The 17,030-nt window shown below is 37.1% G+C and overlaps 1 protein-coding gene across 8 annotated transcripts in view; it reads right to left on the bottom strand.

The window, feature by feature from the left end:
• Positions 1–17,030, bottom strand: part of MALRD1 (MAM and LDL receptor class A domain containing 1) — an 847,485-nt gene that overhangs the window by 18,090 nt on the left and 812,365 nt on the right. For all 8 annotated transcript variants that reach the window (XM_058532519.1, XM_058532517.1, XM_058532520.1 and 5 more), the window contains 2 exons: positions 11,991–12,070; positions 11,800–11,896 (listed from right to left, as the gene is read on the bottom strand). In XM_058532519.1, the coding sequence (XP_058388502.1) occupies positions 11,800–11,896; positions 11,991–12,070 (177 nt within the window). The remainder of the gene's footprint in view (positions 1–11,799; positions 11,897–11,990; positions 12,071–17,030) is intronic.

The raw sequence follows: 17,030 nt of genomic DNA, 5'->3' as shown, positions 1-17,030 counted from the left end.
ATTTATCGTGAACAGAGAGAACATGATGAAAAGTGCCTTGAGTCCTGCCCTGGGCACTATTTCTGCCTAACAGTCACCTGTAGTAATATGGTGAAATGGCTATCAAATAGTTAGATCAAATAATTAGACCATGAGGCTGTTATAAAGTAAAGTGCTCTTTATAATTTTTGCACAGATTTTATTTCCTAGACTATTTGGAGTGTGTGTCCAATGACAATAGATTTGAAACAACTTGGGATAGTTAGCAACAACAACACACACATGGACACATCAATGAAACTTGCATTATTCAAGACTTATATTCCCGATACACTGCCTGTAAACTGATTTGTTATTGTCAAATAATATCTTAAATGATCAGGGAATTGCTTATTTAAAGAACTACTAGATATTTAGTAAAAATAGAAAGTAATTTTGAAATTCATGTGAAATTTCTAATTCTGTTCTTTAGATAAATATAAATATTACTTCCTTGAAAAGAGTTCATCTATACATTCATTTGTAAATGACTTCTCTAAGAAAAATAAAATGAAGTAATATTATCCTTTTAGGTAAAATTGGTAATTAGATTACTAATTAGGTTGATTAGGTTGTCAGATGCCAGGCACCGTTTTTAGAAACTTCAGAGCAAAATCTGTCACACATACTGATACCCAAATTAAGTGGTCTAGTGTGAGGACAATATTGGGAGAGCGAACTTAGTCAGTCTTTTAATTTTTTTGATGCTCAATTTCTTCCGTGGATTAGGAATGCTTGTACTTGTAGGTGTTTAGTACTCTCTAATGTCCTTCATAATATTCTAGGATTTAAGCTTCTGATTATGGACTGATTTTGCAGACCATCATGGACCCAATAATGACTCTGCCAAGGGTCATACTTGTAGGCATCATTTGGGATTCCTTTATTTGCTTTCAGCTTCCACGGAATGAAATGAACGTCATTCAAGTTGGATGGAAATTCTTCAAGAATACCCAACAATGATATCCCAACTTTCAGTCACCTGCAAGGATTCTAGTATGAATAAATTCTGGAGCATTAAGGTCAAGTAATATATTGCTCAGGAATATAAAATGTTCATTTGGGCTCCGACATCCTATTATAGACAGGATGAGAAATTCAATTTAACAAATATTTACTGAGATGAATTCCTAACTGCTATTTGTTGAGCTTAGGGATATAAATATGAATAGGACAAGGATCCTGCCATCAAGAACTCACAGTTTGTTATGGGAGACATCAAACTGAAAGTTAATGTGATGAGTGGAAAACAAGGCTGAGAAAAAAGTGCTTTGGAAGCTCAGAGGTAGGAGTGGTTACTTCTGTCCCAGGTGACCTGGGAAGATTCACAGAGGACACCACTTTTGTGGTTAGCCTTTGGGAAAGTCTTCCCTTTTTTCTTTTTTGTAGTGAAGGAAGAAGTAAACCCAGCATTTCTGGAAATTTGTTTTATCTTCTTTGACCAATAAGTCTTGGCCATTATAGTCTGGAAAGATGGCAGTTGGCATAACTCATTCTACGTCTTGGGCATATTCAGCCCACAGAGCCTGAATTTCAAGACTTTGATATATTATTGTAAATCTACAGATCCCAGCCATCTGATTTTTCATCTGCCCAATGTGTTATTTATGATATGCACACCATGTGTTAGGCAAGGTGCAGCATAAACAAACCATGCTGTCCCTGCTTCCCAGAGATTTATCAGCAAATAGAATTACAACTGAGTCCCAGACATTGTTGTTTTTAACCATCAGTCAGTCTTGTGGTCAAGACCACCATACAGATAGATTTGCCAAGAAGCTGATCTAATATTGAATTCTAAGTTAAGCACTTGTTTATTTTTTAAAACAAGCATTAACTGTCTCAGGGAACTGTAATGCAAAGATAAAGGTAGGACAACATTCAGTCAGATAAAAGGCATCCTAATAGCTGAAAGGCTTAATGCAGTTATATTACAACTAGGGAATAACTCAAGGCCCAGAGAAGCAAGCTCGATATTCTGTTTGAATCATGCAATTTTAGAGCTGGGAGAGAATTTTAAAATAATTAATTTATCAAGTTCCCATTATGTAGTAACATTATGTATTATGTATTATGTAACATAGGTTATAAGAAAGATTCATTTAGGCAACATAAACATTTAAATTTTATAGTTATGTTTGATATTAAAGGTATAATGAAAATATATAAATGGCACATCAAATCCATGATTTCATGAATATTATTGCTTAGGAGAGGGCTGAGTAAAACCAAAGTCTATTTAAAAATAAATCAATCAATAAATAATAATAAACCTAATATATAGTTATGCCCTAAATTGTGGGGGGTGGCCTATAAATGATAGAAGTTTGGGAAAAACCAATTTAGTTCAACTTCCTCATTTTATATATAAGAAAATGTATAATATCAAAATAGTTTTTTTCCCTTATTGCCCAAAACTGTCTTTCTTCCTGGGTTTTTAGATCTCTGTTAGTGGCATGATCAACCACGCAGTCACCTAAGTATAATACCCTCGAGTCAACTTTGACACTTGCTTTCCTCTCACCTCCTCTATTAATGTCAGTCACCACTGCTCAGGTTCAAATTCTCATGGTCTCTCATCTAAACCTCTTGAACAGGCTATGTCCTATAGACTGCCAATCTCTTTCTTAATCTTTTCTAATCTATTCTCATGCTCTGCATTCTTTTTTTAAACACAGATATGATCTTATCATTCTTCTGCTTAAAAACACTTTCCTGGCTTGTATCAGTTAAGGCCCTAGCAGGAAATAGCTGACATAGTCAAAATGGGAAATTTGAGGAGTGTTTGACAAAGTGACAACTTGCAAAGGAATGGCTAGAAGGTAGAGAAACCATAAGGGTGGAGCAGTCAGCTGGGCCAATGACATCAGGCCTGTTACCAAGGTAGGCTGGAAGGAGGAAGAGGAAGGGGTGTGGGAGAAGGTAGCTGTAGTGAGTGTAGGGGCTCCCGACTTCTAGCAGCCAACTGGAACTTCACTGCAGGGAGGAGCCAGGGTCATAAACACCTGGCCCCCCTCTGTTCAAGATGACCCACTTTGGCCAAACAACATAAAATCAGATGTCAATGCAATCCTTAAAGGTCAAGTCTCCAGATCCACCTTCTACCCTTCTTCTTGTTTTGTGGAGAAGGATGGAAGGTGGATCTGGGGGAAAGACAGAAGATAGCCAGCACTCAGCCCTATGTATATATTTTTTGTAATGAATTGGAATCTCCTTAGTAGGCATTCAAAACCCTTAACCACCTCTCTACAACATACTTTTCCAAGAGTAATTTATTGCTTTTCCTCCTATATTCCATAGTGATGTGAGTCATTTTTGAAACCATGAGTTTCCACATTTTCTTTTATTTTCCTCAACTCCATTTCCTCATCTCTGCCTGGTTTCTTTATCCTTCAAGTCTCAATACAAATGCTACTTCCCTTTTGCAGCCCTCTTAATCCATCCATCCAAATTGCTGGCTCCCCAGAATATATCACCTTCATGTGATATATCAAGATTTGCCCTGTCCATCACTCACTCCACTCTGAATAAGAGCAGCTCTGACTTTATGAAATCCTTGGCCACAGGGTAGGGAGTGGTACTCTTATGAGATGAGCAGAAATGTGACTAGTTTGGGACAAATACTCTTTTTCCTTTGAGTCCTCTGTTATGGGTGTTTTCTACCATTTCAGGACAAGAACACATAAGTGAGGATTAAGGAAAAAGTATCAGGGAACAGGCTGCATAGCCTTCTCTTGAAAATGAAGAAAAGGAAAAAGGAGGAGGAGGAATCATCACAAGTGGTCTAATCCCATTTCTAAGGGGAAGATTTCAAAACCTTGTTCTCAATTTCCCTTTTCTAGCTCAAAGTAAACATTTAGCAGGATTGGCAGAGCATGGCCACCATATGCACAGGAGACTGAGAGTGCAGACTTAGGTTCACAGAACTTAACAGCTGTACTTTTTGTGGGCAGATGCACATGTGGAAAGAGCAAAGGTATGCAAGTACTATGAAGGTACCCTGGTCATTGCCACTAATGGAATTCCAGTTTTCTGAGGCTAAGTATTCATTTCTGGGACCAGGGCAGGCTCATCAGTGAGACTTTAGCTGCAAAAGCAGCTGAATGCCTTGAGGCATAGAGTAAGTGAGGTTTTGATTTTTGCTGAGGATAAATATTCATTGCTGGGCCCAGGTTAGGCCTATTCAGGGATCTCAAACTTAGAAGAACAGCTGAACTTCTGCCTCCAAAGCTCCACAATATTATACAAGAGTTTGGTAGAGAGAATGTAATATTATAGGGATAGATATTTTATTTGTGGGCAGGGCCACTCATTCAAGAATCTCAAACAACAAGAACATCTGTAACTCCCACGGGGCAATAGGTAGCTGGTCCAGCTTTTGGGATCTTAATAACCTTCTTTCTTAACACAAATATAGACAAAAATCATTCTCTCCTTTCATTTTATCCCCAAAGTATTTTGGTTCACATTTCTACCATTACACTCATCACAGTCAACCATGTATTGTAATTGAGTACGAGTCAGAGAGCAGGGGTATCATCTTATATATCTTTGAGCTCTTTCAAGACTACCACATAAGAAGTCTTAATAAATGTTTGTGGACTTGAATCACGAGGCATTGCCAAGATCATATTCAGGTCTTATAATTTCCTACTCAGCAATCTTTCTACTGTTGCACCCACTTACTTACAATCCTATGCAATTATTTAGAAAATTTTCGGATCTAAACTTTAAAAAAAATTCTTCACATAGACACATTATTTCTCAGCATAACTAAATGAAATATGTTTATTTTTAACTTTTGTTAGTGTATTTATTAAACTAACACAATCTTTCAAGAGTAAGTGCCATAATGCAGGGTAATAAAAAGCAATTTATTGCCAGTTTTCCCCAGGCAAAGACGATATAATCTAAAATAGGAAAGCAGTGGGTATTACGTGGCTTTAGGTAAGGTAAGAATAAATAGTTCACTATTTATTTATATCCTTTAATCTTGATTTCTCGGTATAGGTTTGATCATCACATCTACTTTCTAATACTACAAACAACTCTAGAAGGTTGCCATATTTGTTACTTCCCCCAAAGTGTCGAGTAAAAATATGGTGGATTTTGCACCATGGGTTTAGGTGTAGTGGATACCTTCCAGAGACCTTTCATGATGACCCCCACGCCCACCACTACAGTGCCTCATATGGGGTCCCTGCAGCCATGTTTGTACTATTGACCCTGCCCCATATCTCACCCATAGTTAATTTGACCAGAAATGGGATCTTGACCCAAGTGGGCTAATCAGAAGGTTTTCCTTTGGAATATGGAATGGGGACAAAAAGACAAAGATTTAGTCTCTCTACATGTCTGGAGACAAAATGAGTAACTAATATCCATCTCTAGGCAGCATCATTTTAAGTACACAGGGAGTAGAGGAAATATTTCTTCAGAGAGAATCACCAAGCAGAGAAGCAAAAAGAAGCAGAGACGAGAGGCAGAGGAAAAATACTGCTGGGTCCAGGCCTTCCTGAGGCCCAACCTCATTTATTCCTACCCTTGAGCTCTGAGAGACGTGTATTTTTATACTGAATTCTTTATTTTGATTAAGCCAGCTTGAGATGCTCTCTTCCTCTGCAATCAAAGTGTCCTCACTAATACATTAGGTGGCAAGTAGCTAACAGAAGGGTCACAGAATGTATAATAAAATCCAGGAACCTAATCTCTAAAAACAACTTTAAGAGGCTCGTTGCTGTGCTTAGTATTGTCTGCGCATGTAGTGCTCCATCCTATGTTTTTAAAAAATTAATAAAAAAAGTTTCAAGTCACTAAAGGGCCTCTTATGCTACAGATTCTTTTTATAAAATATAATGAGAAATCTTAAGGTTAAGGTTTATTTAGAAAGGGTGATGAATTTCCTGCTTACATTAATTCCTGTGTATTTCAAAGTTTTGGTATTATTTTCAAGGTGAGTCACTGTTATTTCATTTAATCATCTCTTGGCCAAACTTTCTAACTTGTTTTAGAGCTTAAATGATTTCATGCAAAAAGACTTTTTAAAAAATTTAACGTGCAACATTTTATTTAAATGTAATCAGTAGACATAAGAAATGTTTTTGGTGATATTAAGAAGTATTGATAATATTCAATAAAGTACAGATAGTCTTCAGTAGTCATGCATTGGGTACCAATTATGCATTCAATGCTAGATACTGGGGATGTCAAGAAAAGGACTAGTTAATATGGAAATAGTTAAGTAATAGCACTACGTAATAGTGCTATAACTGTCTTCTTGAGGACAACATTCTGGCAACTCAGTGACTAACCCTGAAGGGATGCCAGGAAATTTTTGTATCAAAAATATATGCCAGGCAGAGGGTGTGAAAAGCCATGTGTTTTGAGGGAATAGTGAGACTTTTCCCAAGGGTGAGTTGTGGAAGGGTGGGGATGGTGGAAAATTAAACTTGGTACAGTGGTCTTTAAACATTGCCACTTGAATTCTCCCTAAAATACTTCAGAGAAACTATGCATCTCCTTTTACATTTTTAAGTTAATATCTAAAATTTTTACTATAAGTTTAGTGGTTATGAAGGATAAAATTTTTGAAATATTTTAGATTTAGCTCCTTAAAATTATGGAATTTATCTAGCATCTAACCTAAATAAGAAAGCTAGTCCTGCTGTCTATGCAATCAGCAAAATCAAACTTAATTTTCAGAAAAAGACTGACTTCATTGTTCAACTCAAATAGATATGTTGAAATGTGTTCCAGGGCAATCATCTCAATTAATTGTGATTTCAAGTTCTAAGTGGGAAAGAAGAGCGAGAGGGAGAGAAGAGGGGAGGGAAAGAGGAGGAGGAGGGGGAGAAAGAGGGAGAAACTTGGCAAAGATTTATCTCCAGCTCTTTTTTCAATATTGCATATCTCAAATCTCTTCTTTTGCTACATGAGTCTCTTTTTGGGGGGCTGCGTTCTCAGATTATCCCTCTAGTTGGCCCCCAAGAGAGGATTCCCCTGCCTTCTCCCTTGTAATTTATTTTGGTAAAACGCAGGATAGGTGTGTGGTAAAGAGGACACCTGTGAAAGAAGAAATGAGAAAGGAGAAGCAGCAGGCCTAATGCACCTTCCTCAATCAGAAGAGAATATATGAGATTTCAGCATCTGCAAAAGGATCCCTTGAGACCCTTTGTGCCATATGCCCTTGAGAAGTCTCTGAGGCCTCGGGGTAAGCATCCTTCAGTCTAAAGACCCCTACTAGAGGGAAAGGTGGTAGCTCTGGGTTTGGTCTGCCCCACACTTGGGCCGAGGCCAGTCTGATTCCTTTGAGGGACTCCTCTCTTCAGGCCCACTAGTGAGAACTTCATCACTGTGGCCTCTGGAGCAGGGTGTGCAGTGAGTGATTCAGGGATCACTAACAGGACTGAGAGTACCATCTTGGGTGGTATTTGTTTGGGGCAGTAAGAGGGAATTAAGACCTTTTGTTTTGAGATTTTGGAAATCATAAGTGAAGGTACTAGGGAGAGGGAAGAGGACAGGAAGGGGAATCAGAGGGTCAGAGACAGAGATACTGTCTTGGAGCTCAAGCCTTGGATCTCACCCGCCTCTGCTGGGGAGTAGAGACTATAACTTGGGTGACTGATTGATTGAGGCATCTCAAGAAGGTGGTTTAAAAACATGAGAGTGCTTCTTTTTGTTTTTGCAATCATTTATTTATACTATGTTCTATCAACCTTCCTTCCTGGTCCAGTTCACATATCTTGGGCAAATTTCATAATTTTATGGTCACCTTTAATGATTAAAAGTTAGTTTTTAATGGTTAAAACTTAGTCCAATCCATTTTAAAGCTACCAGATAATATTAGATTCTAACCTCTATTTTTCTCCTGATTTTTCCCCATTTTAGACTTGAGGTTTGATCATGGCTGCTGCTTGGAGTAGAGAGGAGGGTGAGGGTCATGGTCTGGCTCTGAAACACCTCCACCCCCACCCTTTTTCAAGGCTTAGCTCTGTGGTGTGGACGCAGAGAAGAGGGGGAAATGGGAGGCTGGAAACTTCTTACATAACTAGTCACCTGTCATTGGTATGGAGGCACCCCCCATTGCACAAGGGGTTAGTGTAGTTCTGACTTTAGTGGACTTTTCTTTTGTTGTGGCCTCCATGGTGATTGTGTATGGATTTCTTGTATGTAAGTGTTTGTGTGTGTGTGTTTGTGTGTGTACATCAACTTAATTTGGGCCCCTTCTATTATTGAATACCTTTTAAAAGAAAGGCAGTGTCAACCTTCAGCCCTGCCCCCAATGCCCTTTCCAGGAGGGGCATCACCTCACCTGAACTGGCAGCTGCCTGAATAACTCTACAACTCCAGTTTATCTCTGTTTTCTGTGCTTCTTCAAACGGACTGGAGAAGGAAACTCTAGGTTCTCTTCCATACCTTCAAAGCGTCATGCATAATTGAGATAATTCCCACCCTACCTCCTGCCCTCCTTTTGTTTCCAGGTACATTGTGCCACAGTCCTTTTAAGCCCAGCTGATACAGGATGCTCCTATGGCCATCCACTTTCACAACGCTAATCAAAAATTGTCTTTGTGTCTGTCTGCAAAGGGCACACATGTCAAATACTTCTAAGAAATTTTCTCTACATTCTGCTCTGATGCCGCACCAGACAGCAGATTTTTCACCTTTTTTCTAGGCATCACCAATCTTAACTATTGATTCTGTTGGGGCCCTTCTATAATTTGACTTTGGGTAGTGCTGGTGGTGGTATATTCCTCTCTTTCCCTGGGAAAGAGTTCAAAACTGCTCACCACAAATACTGCATTCCTCTAAAGACAATGATTTCAAGAACCCTTTCTCCTCTTTTCTTTCCAGTTCTCTCCTTGTATAGACTGGAGAGATGAAAGATTGGGTGATGGCAAGAGAGATGGCTCTGCTTCCTTTGGCAAGCCTCAGGGGATTGTGTCTGACCCCAATTATTGGTGGTCTCTGGCAGTTCATTAAAATGTGTGGTACTTGGGGCTACTTATTTAAGGAGTGTAGCCAATTTCACTCAATTTCTTGTGAATCTTGTGCAAGAGGGGTTGTTATTGTCATATTAGAGTTCTGGTTGCTCTGGTAGGATGATAAAAGCAGCTATATCTAAGATTTCCATCTCAAATAATGAAGTTACCCTTTATTCCTGGGACTTCAAAGGTAGGTTCCAGGATATGGAAATGATGGGCACTAATAGCTCATATGTTGAAATCAATGTATCTAGAAAAAAATTCTGTGGAAAATTCTAGCAAATGGTTGAAAGCATGGAAGGATCTGGAACTTGGAAAAGAATTTCAGTAAGAGAGGGAGATGATCTGAAGCCATTAACATATAGATGACATTTGAGACCTTGGAAATGAAAAACATCTCCCATGGAGAATTTGTAGAGTGGGAAGGGAAGCAGGTATAGAGGCAAACGTGGGGAATATCAGTAAGGGATGAGAAGAAGGAGAGAAGAAGAGACTAAAAATTTTTTAAAAAAGGCAGAGAGACAGAAGGAAGCATCAGAGAAGATGGACAAAGAAATTGGGAAAGGGAAAATAGAAATAGAGTTTAGCAAAGAAGTTGAAGAGTGGAGAGGAAGGTAAAGTGTAAAATTGAAGAAGAATGACAGAAATGGAAGAAAGAAAGGATAGGTGGCTCTGTCAGGTTGTGACATAGTACCACCAACATTTGCCTGAGAGGTCTCCCACCAGCTCCAATGGTATAGGCTGTCCACCACGAATTTGGAGAAGGTGTGAAATTCAGAGTCTTTCTGAGTTCTCTTGCTGGTTGTGTTAATATGACAACTTGTTTGTATATTGTGATGGTTAATTTTATGTGTCAACTTGGCTAGGCTAAGGTGCCCAGTGGTTTGCTCAAACACTAATCTAAATATTGCTGTGAAAGTATTTTTAGATATGATTAGCATTTACAATCAGCCAACTTTAAGTAAAGAGGATTACCCTCCATAATGTGAATGGGCCTCATTCAGTTGTTTGAAGGCTTTACAAGTAAAGACAGGTTTCTGGAAGAAGAAAGAATTCTGCCTTAAGACTGCAACGTAGAAACCCTACCTGTGTTTCCAGCCTGACAGCTTGCCTGGCAGATTTTGGACTCAAGACTGCACCATCAATTCTTACTTGAATTTCCAGCCTGCCAGCCTGCCCCACAAGTTTCAAGCTTGCCAGCTCTCACAATTGCATGAGCCAATTCCTTAAAATAAATCTCTCTCTCTCAATATATTATATTAATATTATCAATTATATTATAAATGTAAAGTAATTATTTCATTAATATTAATAAATATAATTTGTATAATTAATATTATATAATATATATTAATATAGACTATTAATATATCTTATTCTTTATATAGAGAGATATATGTTAATCTTAAGATTTCTTAATATATTAATGTATGGTAACCTATTATTAATATATCAATATGTTTTCATATAATACAATATTTGAATATAATATTTATATTATATTAATAAGGCATTAATATGTTATGTAGTAATATTATGTTAATATATTATAAAACATGTTATATAAAATATTAAGATTTTAAAGATATATGTATTAAAAATATATATACAGAGAGAGAGAAACAGTAGGATATCTATCTGCTTGTCTGTCTGTCGTCTCTCTCTCTTTCTCTCTCTCTCACTGTTTCTGTTCTCTGGGAACCCTGACTAATACATGTGTATATTCTAGCACAGAACCAGAATTTCACTTAGTAGCTTTGTGCCTGTTTTCACCAGAAGATTATAAACTCTCTTAAATCCAGACTGCTTCTTATTCACATTCGTATCTATATTGTCTGGCATATTTTAGGCATGTAAGAAATAATTAAAGAATTAATAGATGAGTAAGATCTTAATAGTAATGGATTAAAATGTCATATCTTTTTTCTAATGAACACCATAGTTTTATAACAACTTTGCCTTAATTGATGATATCAAGATTGGTGTCTGCTCATTAACGTGATTGCAGGAGAATTCATCAAGTGGGAATCACACACAAGTTGGCACCAAGGAAAATGCCATTATCCAGTGCTCTGTGACACATTGGCATTGCCCCAGATCTAAATCTGTGACCACAATTTCATTAAATCTTGTTCTGAGCCCTTATCTTGTTCAGTTCTTGCAGAAGTCAATCCCTTTGATTGTTGGGGTGACCTGTATCCCATGCAGGTGATGGGAAGATGGGTATTGGGTAGGAAGATCCCCGGATCCTGAAGGGCACTGTGGACTGTGGGGTCCTCTTAGTTATACAGGAGCCCAGCCTGCAGTTCCTTCAGGTACAGTGTTCTGTGCATTGTCCTCTGTTCTGTTCTGTGCTTGTCCTCTGTTCTGTGCATTGCTTAGCACATGGAAGTCTTGGCCTGGAACGTCGGTGCTTAGAGCAAAACCTCCCTGGACAAGCCAGGAAAGTATGACCTTTGCAGTTCTGCTGCCTTTCCTGGACACCACCAGAAACTCGGACATCCATCCCCTCATTCTTTTTAATCTGTGGAGAATGCCATGTTCTCTTTTTTGATGTCATCAAAAATGCTCCTAACATAATCTAGAAAGTAAACTTAAGGCTTTTTACTAAAAAAGGAAGAGCGATTATCCTTAAGTAGCTCCTACTTTCTGCCCAGAAAAATAAATCCATAAAGTACGGAAACACTAAAGTTACCTGCACGTAATATGGAGTGAAAGGAAAATATAGCAAATGAACTGTTTCAGAAAATTGGTCTGCCACAGTATATTTTATTCAGCAATCAAAGGCATCACTTACCTTCCTGGCACTTTTCTGTTTGCAACAAAACACAAGACCGCAACTGTAATATGAATCATCAGGAAAGCTAATCCAATGCCCAGGAGAGTCCATATATCTGGAATTTCAAACCAATGAAAAAGATAAATATGCAGTGAAAAATATTAAAGACTCAAAAATCAAGTGATTTGTTTAGTTACCATGTCACCTACCATTCTGAGTATATGTGAAATCTGCAGTAGGAGGGTTAACATTGATGTGGCATCGATTTCCTTTCCATCCTTGTCCACATCTGGAAATGAGATAAAATGTGATCGTTGGAAAAAAAAAAGGAAGTGGAAACATATTTTAGCAGTATTGTCATGGAATAAAAAGATGAATGCCAATAAACAATGAGATACCAGGAATGTGGGTAGCTTTGATAAGAAACCAAAAATGTTAAACCAAACAAAAGCAAAATTAAATTTTATTAGTTTCACATTATTGTCTAAGATGATGCTTTTTCAATATTTATCCCCTTCTTGACTTTATCTATAAAGTGGGAACCTAGGCTCTTTTCTTGTTTTCAAAAATTGAGTCACTTTTCATCAGTGTCCAATGTTACTTCAGTTTATTCATCATTAGTCTCAAACTCAAAGCTAGCATATTTTTTCTTTTTTATTGAGTTAACAACAACAACAACAAACACATAGATACAGAGAACAGATTGGTGGTTACCAGAGGGGAAGGAGGGGGCTGGCACATTTTTTAATAGTGAATGGATTTAAGTTCTTTCAGATACTGATGGAGAATATTTAAATTATAGATTAACATAAATATAAATCAGAGAGCATATTTATTTCTTACTACAAAAGGATGATCCTTTAGGAGCATAGATTTGGAATCAGGTTAATAATCTCATTGGATGTACCAGCAATCCTACTAGGATTTCATTAGCTTTGCTTTATTTAGGAACATACTTAACGAAGCTTGTAATACTGGGAGAATTCCCTATGATATGGATGGCCTTCGGAGAGTTCAGAAATGGGGACTAGCTTGTGCCTCAAAGGGAGATGAGGCTTATTTCTAAGCAGTAATATGTTAGAATTTTTCTAGTATAGTATGTGTTTGCATATAGGTATGAAATCTTATGTACACATTCCTGTTTATCAGAAATAACAGGATACAAATTAAGAAGGATTTGGTTGAATTTCCTGCCAAGTTCATGGTACATGCTACAAAATAGGATTAGAAACTAGCTTTTGAATAGTGTGTTTAAAAGCTGTGTCTTAGAAGCAATGCTTCTTTAGCACATGGTTATTGTATTTTTTCTCAATCTCTTGAATTTGAAAATTTGAATGCTCAATAGCAATTCCTTCACCAAAGCAATAGCTTCTTTAAATATAAAAAGTTTTGAGGTTCCAGGAGGTCCATAAGGATGCCTTCTTTCCTAAGTAAATATTCTTTCAAAAGTAGAAATTTAAGACAATTTGATTGTTTTGATGTCTCTGAAATTAAAGTTAAAATAAATTGTTGAAGATTAGAGTATTTGGTTTTGATTCTCACAATTCTTAAGGTGTATTCTTTGTCCGTCCTCAGTTGACAGCGTGAATCTACATGTCAGTCTTTCACATGTGCATACACTGCTGTGGCCTAGAGAGAGAGGACACATTTTTTTCATTCTGGGCAATTTTCGCTCCTTTAGATTTTGACAGTGCCACTTCACTGGCATCAGGACTACAGTAATCTTCACCTTAGGCAAATTGTAGGTATTTGAATATGCCTATTAAGATAAATTCCAGTGGAAAGTATCTTGGAATACCAGTTAAAAAAGTAATGGGGCAAAACCCAAACCATATGGAGAAACAGTATGAATGCTATCTGTCTATCTGTCTGTCTATCTATCTATCTTTCTATCTATCATCTGTCTATCTTCCATTTATCTGTGTATACATATTTATATATATAAAACGTGGTGATGAACAAATAGAGCATTGAGTGACCTTTTCTTTTGATGGTTCTTTGGGGAATTCAACTATACTGAAAAAATTTTGATGTAAATTTTATAGAAAATAGGGATAGATGCTATGGGTAAAAAGAAAAATAAAGACAGGCAACTTGTTTAGTTGATAAAAGTTTACCTGTAAAAATAAAAATAATAGGAAATAACCTTCCTTCCAATAGGTGCATAAATACATATCACTGAATTTTTATTTATTTATTATTTTACCAAAGAACAATTATGTTAAAGAATAGATCAAGGTGATATAATCCTATCAGCTAACATGACAAAGTAATAGGAAGGAATGCATTTTAAGGATCAAAATCCGTTTCAAAATATGCTTAATTTTAATCACTTTTGGCCAGAAATTTTTGAATTTAAAAAGTATGAATGAAATCTTGAGTTAGATACTTACACTACAAAATCCTTCAAAGAGGTTGATTGTTTTAGAGGAAACTGAGTATACTACGCCAAAATAGTTCCACTTAAGTCTATTTTGTGCATCAATCTGCCACCTTGAAACAAAATATTTTCTATACATATTTTCAAGAGGGCTTATCTTTTGTGAATTTTAATAGGTTTCAATTAATTTTAAATATGAGTAGAAATTACTGAAAATTTAAAATTATACGGTAAAATCTGTGATTCAAAAAATTCTAGCCAATTAATCTGAATATTAAAGAATAAATTGTTCCTTGAAGTAGAAATTGCAATTTCTACACCAAACCAATTCCCAAAGCATCACTTCCTTCTCAATTATTTGATGTTTGTTAGATTAAAAATAATACATGCTGGGGCCGGCCCGGTGGTGCAAGTGGTTAAGTGCGCGCACTCCGCTGTGGCGGCCCGGAGTTCGCCGGTTCGGATCCCAGGTGCACACGGATGCACCGCTCAGCAAGCCATGCTGTGGTGGCATCCTATATAAAGTGGAGGAAGATGGGCATGGATGTTAGCCCAGGGCCAGTCTTCCTCAGCAAAAAGAGGAGGGTTGGCAGATGTTAGCACAGGGCTGATCTCCTCACACACACACAAAATAATAATAATCATACATGCTGGGTCCAGCCTGGTGGCATAGTGGTTAAGTTTGTGTGCTTTGCTTCAGTGGCCTGGGGTTCGCGGGTTTGGATCTTGGCCGTGGACCTACGCACCGCTTATCAAGCTATGCTATGGCAGGCGTCCCACAGAGGAAGATGGGCACGGATGTTAGCCCAGGGTCAATCTTCCTCAGCAAAAAAGAGGAAGATTGGCAACATGTTAGCTCTGGGCTAATCTTCCTCACCAAAAAAAATAATAATAATAATCATAATAATACATGCTTAAAGTAATAAGTGAAGTTATGCCAAAATGTATGTTAAAACACAACCTTTTGCAATTTTGCAAAAAAATCCCCACAGTCTCCATTTGCAATTCCATCCTCTTGGTGTAACTAATATAACAGCCAAGTATGTCTTCTTCCCCTCCTTTCACCTTCTCACACACACACACATGCACGCACATACATATGCATCTATGGGTTTTATGGGTGTGTTTGCTGTAAAAGAAGCATCTACATCTCTCTGTAACTGGATTTGACTTTCAACAATGCATCATGGACTTCCGTAAGGTAAGCTGTCTATAGAAACAACTCATACAGACATTCAATTTTCAGAAATTAACATATTATGTATACATTTTCTAGTTCAATCCTTTTCTTGTTGTTGATTTCTTCCCTCTTCTTGATCCCTTTCCACTCCAATATAACGGAGGGATGTGGAAGAGGGGAAATAAGAAACGTTTGTTGGGTTGCAGAAAGAAGCGTGTAAGAATATTTAAAATACATTTTCATCTTTCTTTGTCATATTAAAGCTCCTCTACGGATAATTCAGTGTTCAAAGTTATTGTAGCATTCTGATCCCTAGACTCTGTTAAAATCTCCCTGAATGAGGTGGGTCCACAACCCCTGTTAAACTTAACAAAAGGGAAGAAAATCACTTGTTTTTATTCAGAAAGCACCCATAAGCAAAAGGCATATCAGTAAAATCTGATTTATTTTAAGCTAATATGGGGCTGTGTGTTTTATCATATATGTAATGAGGATAAGCCTAATATTGGAGCATTTCAGCCTTATTTTTGGAACTATGGAAGTTTAAACTACTACCCAATGATAGTGCATATTGTGATTGCCTCCCCCAAATTCATTTAACCATCCATGCTCCTTCCCTTCCCTCCGCCAAATCATAAACATTCCTATGGTTTGGTTAGAATGAACCCCAATCTGACCTCTAGGGTTATCTCATTCCCCTGATGTAGCATTTTGCCTCAGGACCCTGTCCGTCACCATATGGCAGTCCTAATCAACAGGCATTGGTTCATAGATAGACACGGACATAAGTTTTTCCAGTAAGAATTTTGCCACCAAGGTGTACATTTTGATGGATGTTTGTGGTAACAGACATCCTCTCTCCAATGCTGATGTGAAAAAGGAAGCAAGTAGCCTTGTTAAATTCAGGAAGTTCTCTTGCTACCGTTTTGCTACAAAAGCTAGCCTGAGGATAAAACAAACTGACAGGAAGACAGAGCCTAGGAAATCATTGGGAAATGGAGGGACAAACTTAATGGCATTTGCAAACTTCTCAATCAGTTCATGTTGCAAGCCTGCTCTGCATTTAGACTTCTTAGTTACACAAGTCAATAAACTCCTTTATCATTTGAGCCAGTGTGAGTTGGGTCTTCTATTACTAGCATGCACACAAAACTAGTTTTTCTACTTTTCCATTTTGATCCCTGAAGTTCTCCTCATTAAATAAATAATGCCTTATTCATAAAATATTTATTGAATGTCTACTATGTACAAAGTACTCTACTAGATATATAAAGGATGGACAAGACATCTTTGAGAATTTTTAGGAGCATAAACTTAAAGAAGAAATAAAAAGCACACTTAAAAATAACTAAGATACAAAGTAGAAAATAAAATATATGAAATATAAGAAAGATTAAAAAAAGTGTCAAAAGAGAGGATGAAAGAATTGCTTTAAGAATCTTTATTTTTCCAAACCCAGAAAGAGAAAAATGTACAATCTCAACTAGACATGTATGGGACAGGTGATATATTAAATTATATTTATTCCAAAGAATGAAATGTTTATATATATATGTATTATATAACAATGTTTCATAAATCATCTCTACCTGATGGAATCTGAAAAGATATGCTCAAATTATGTTCAAACTGTTAATGGGAGCCTAAACTAACCTCTAGATTTCCCAATTGTTACTGCAGTATATTTTC

This window comes from Diceros bicornis, chromosome 36, assembly GCF_020826845.1.
Source record: "Diceros bicornis minor isolate mBicDic1 chromosome 36, mDicBic1.mat.cur, whole genome shotgun sequence".
Lineage (NCBI taxonomy): Eukaryota > Metazoa > Chordata > Mammalia > Perissodactyla > Rhinocerotidae > Diceros > Diceros bicornis.
The sequence above is the reverse complement of the archived record's forward strand: the minus strand, read 5'-3'. Positions and strand labels throughout refer to the sequence as shown.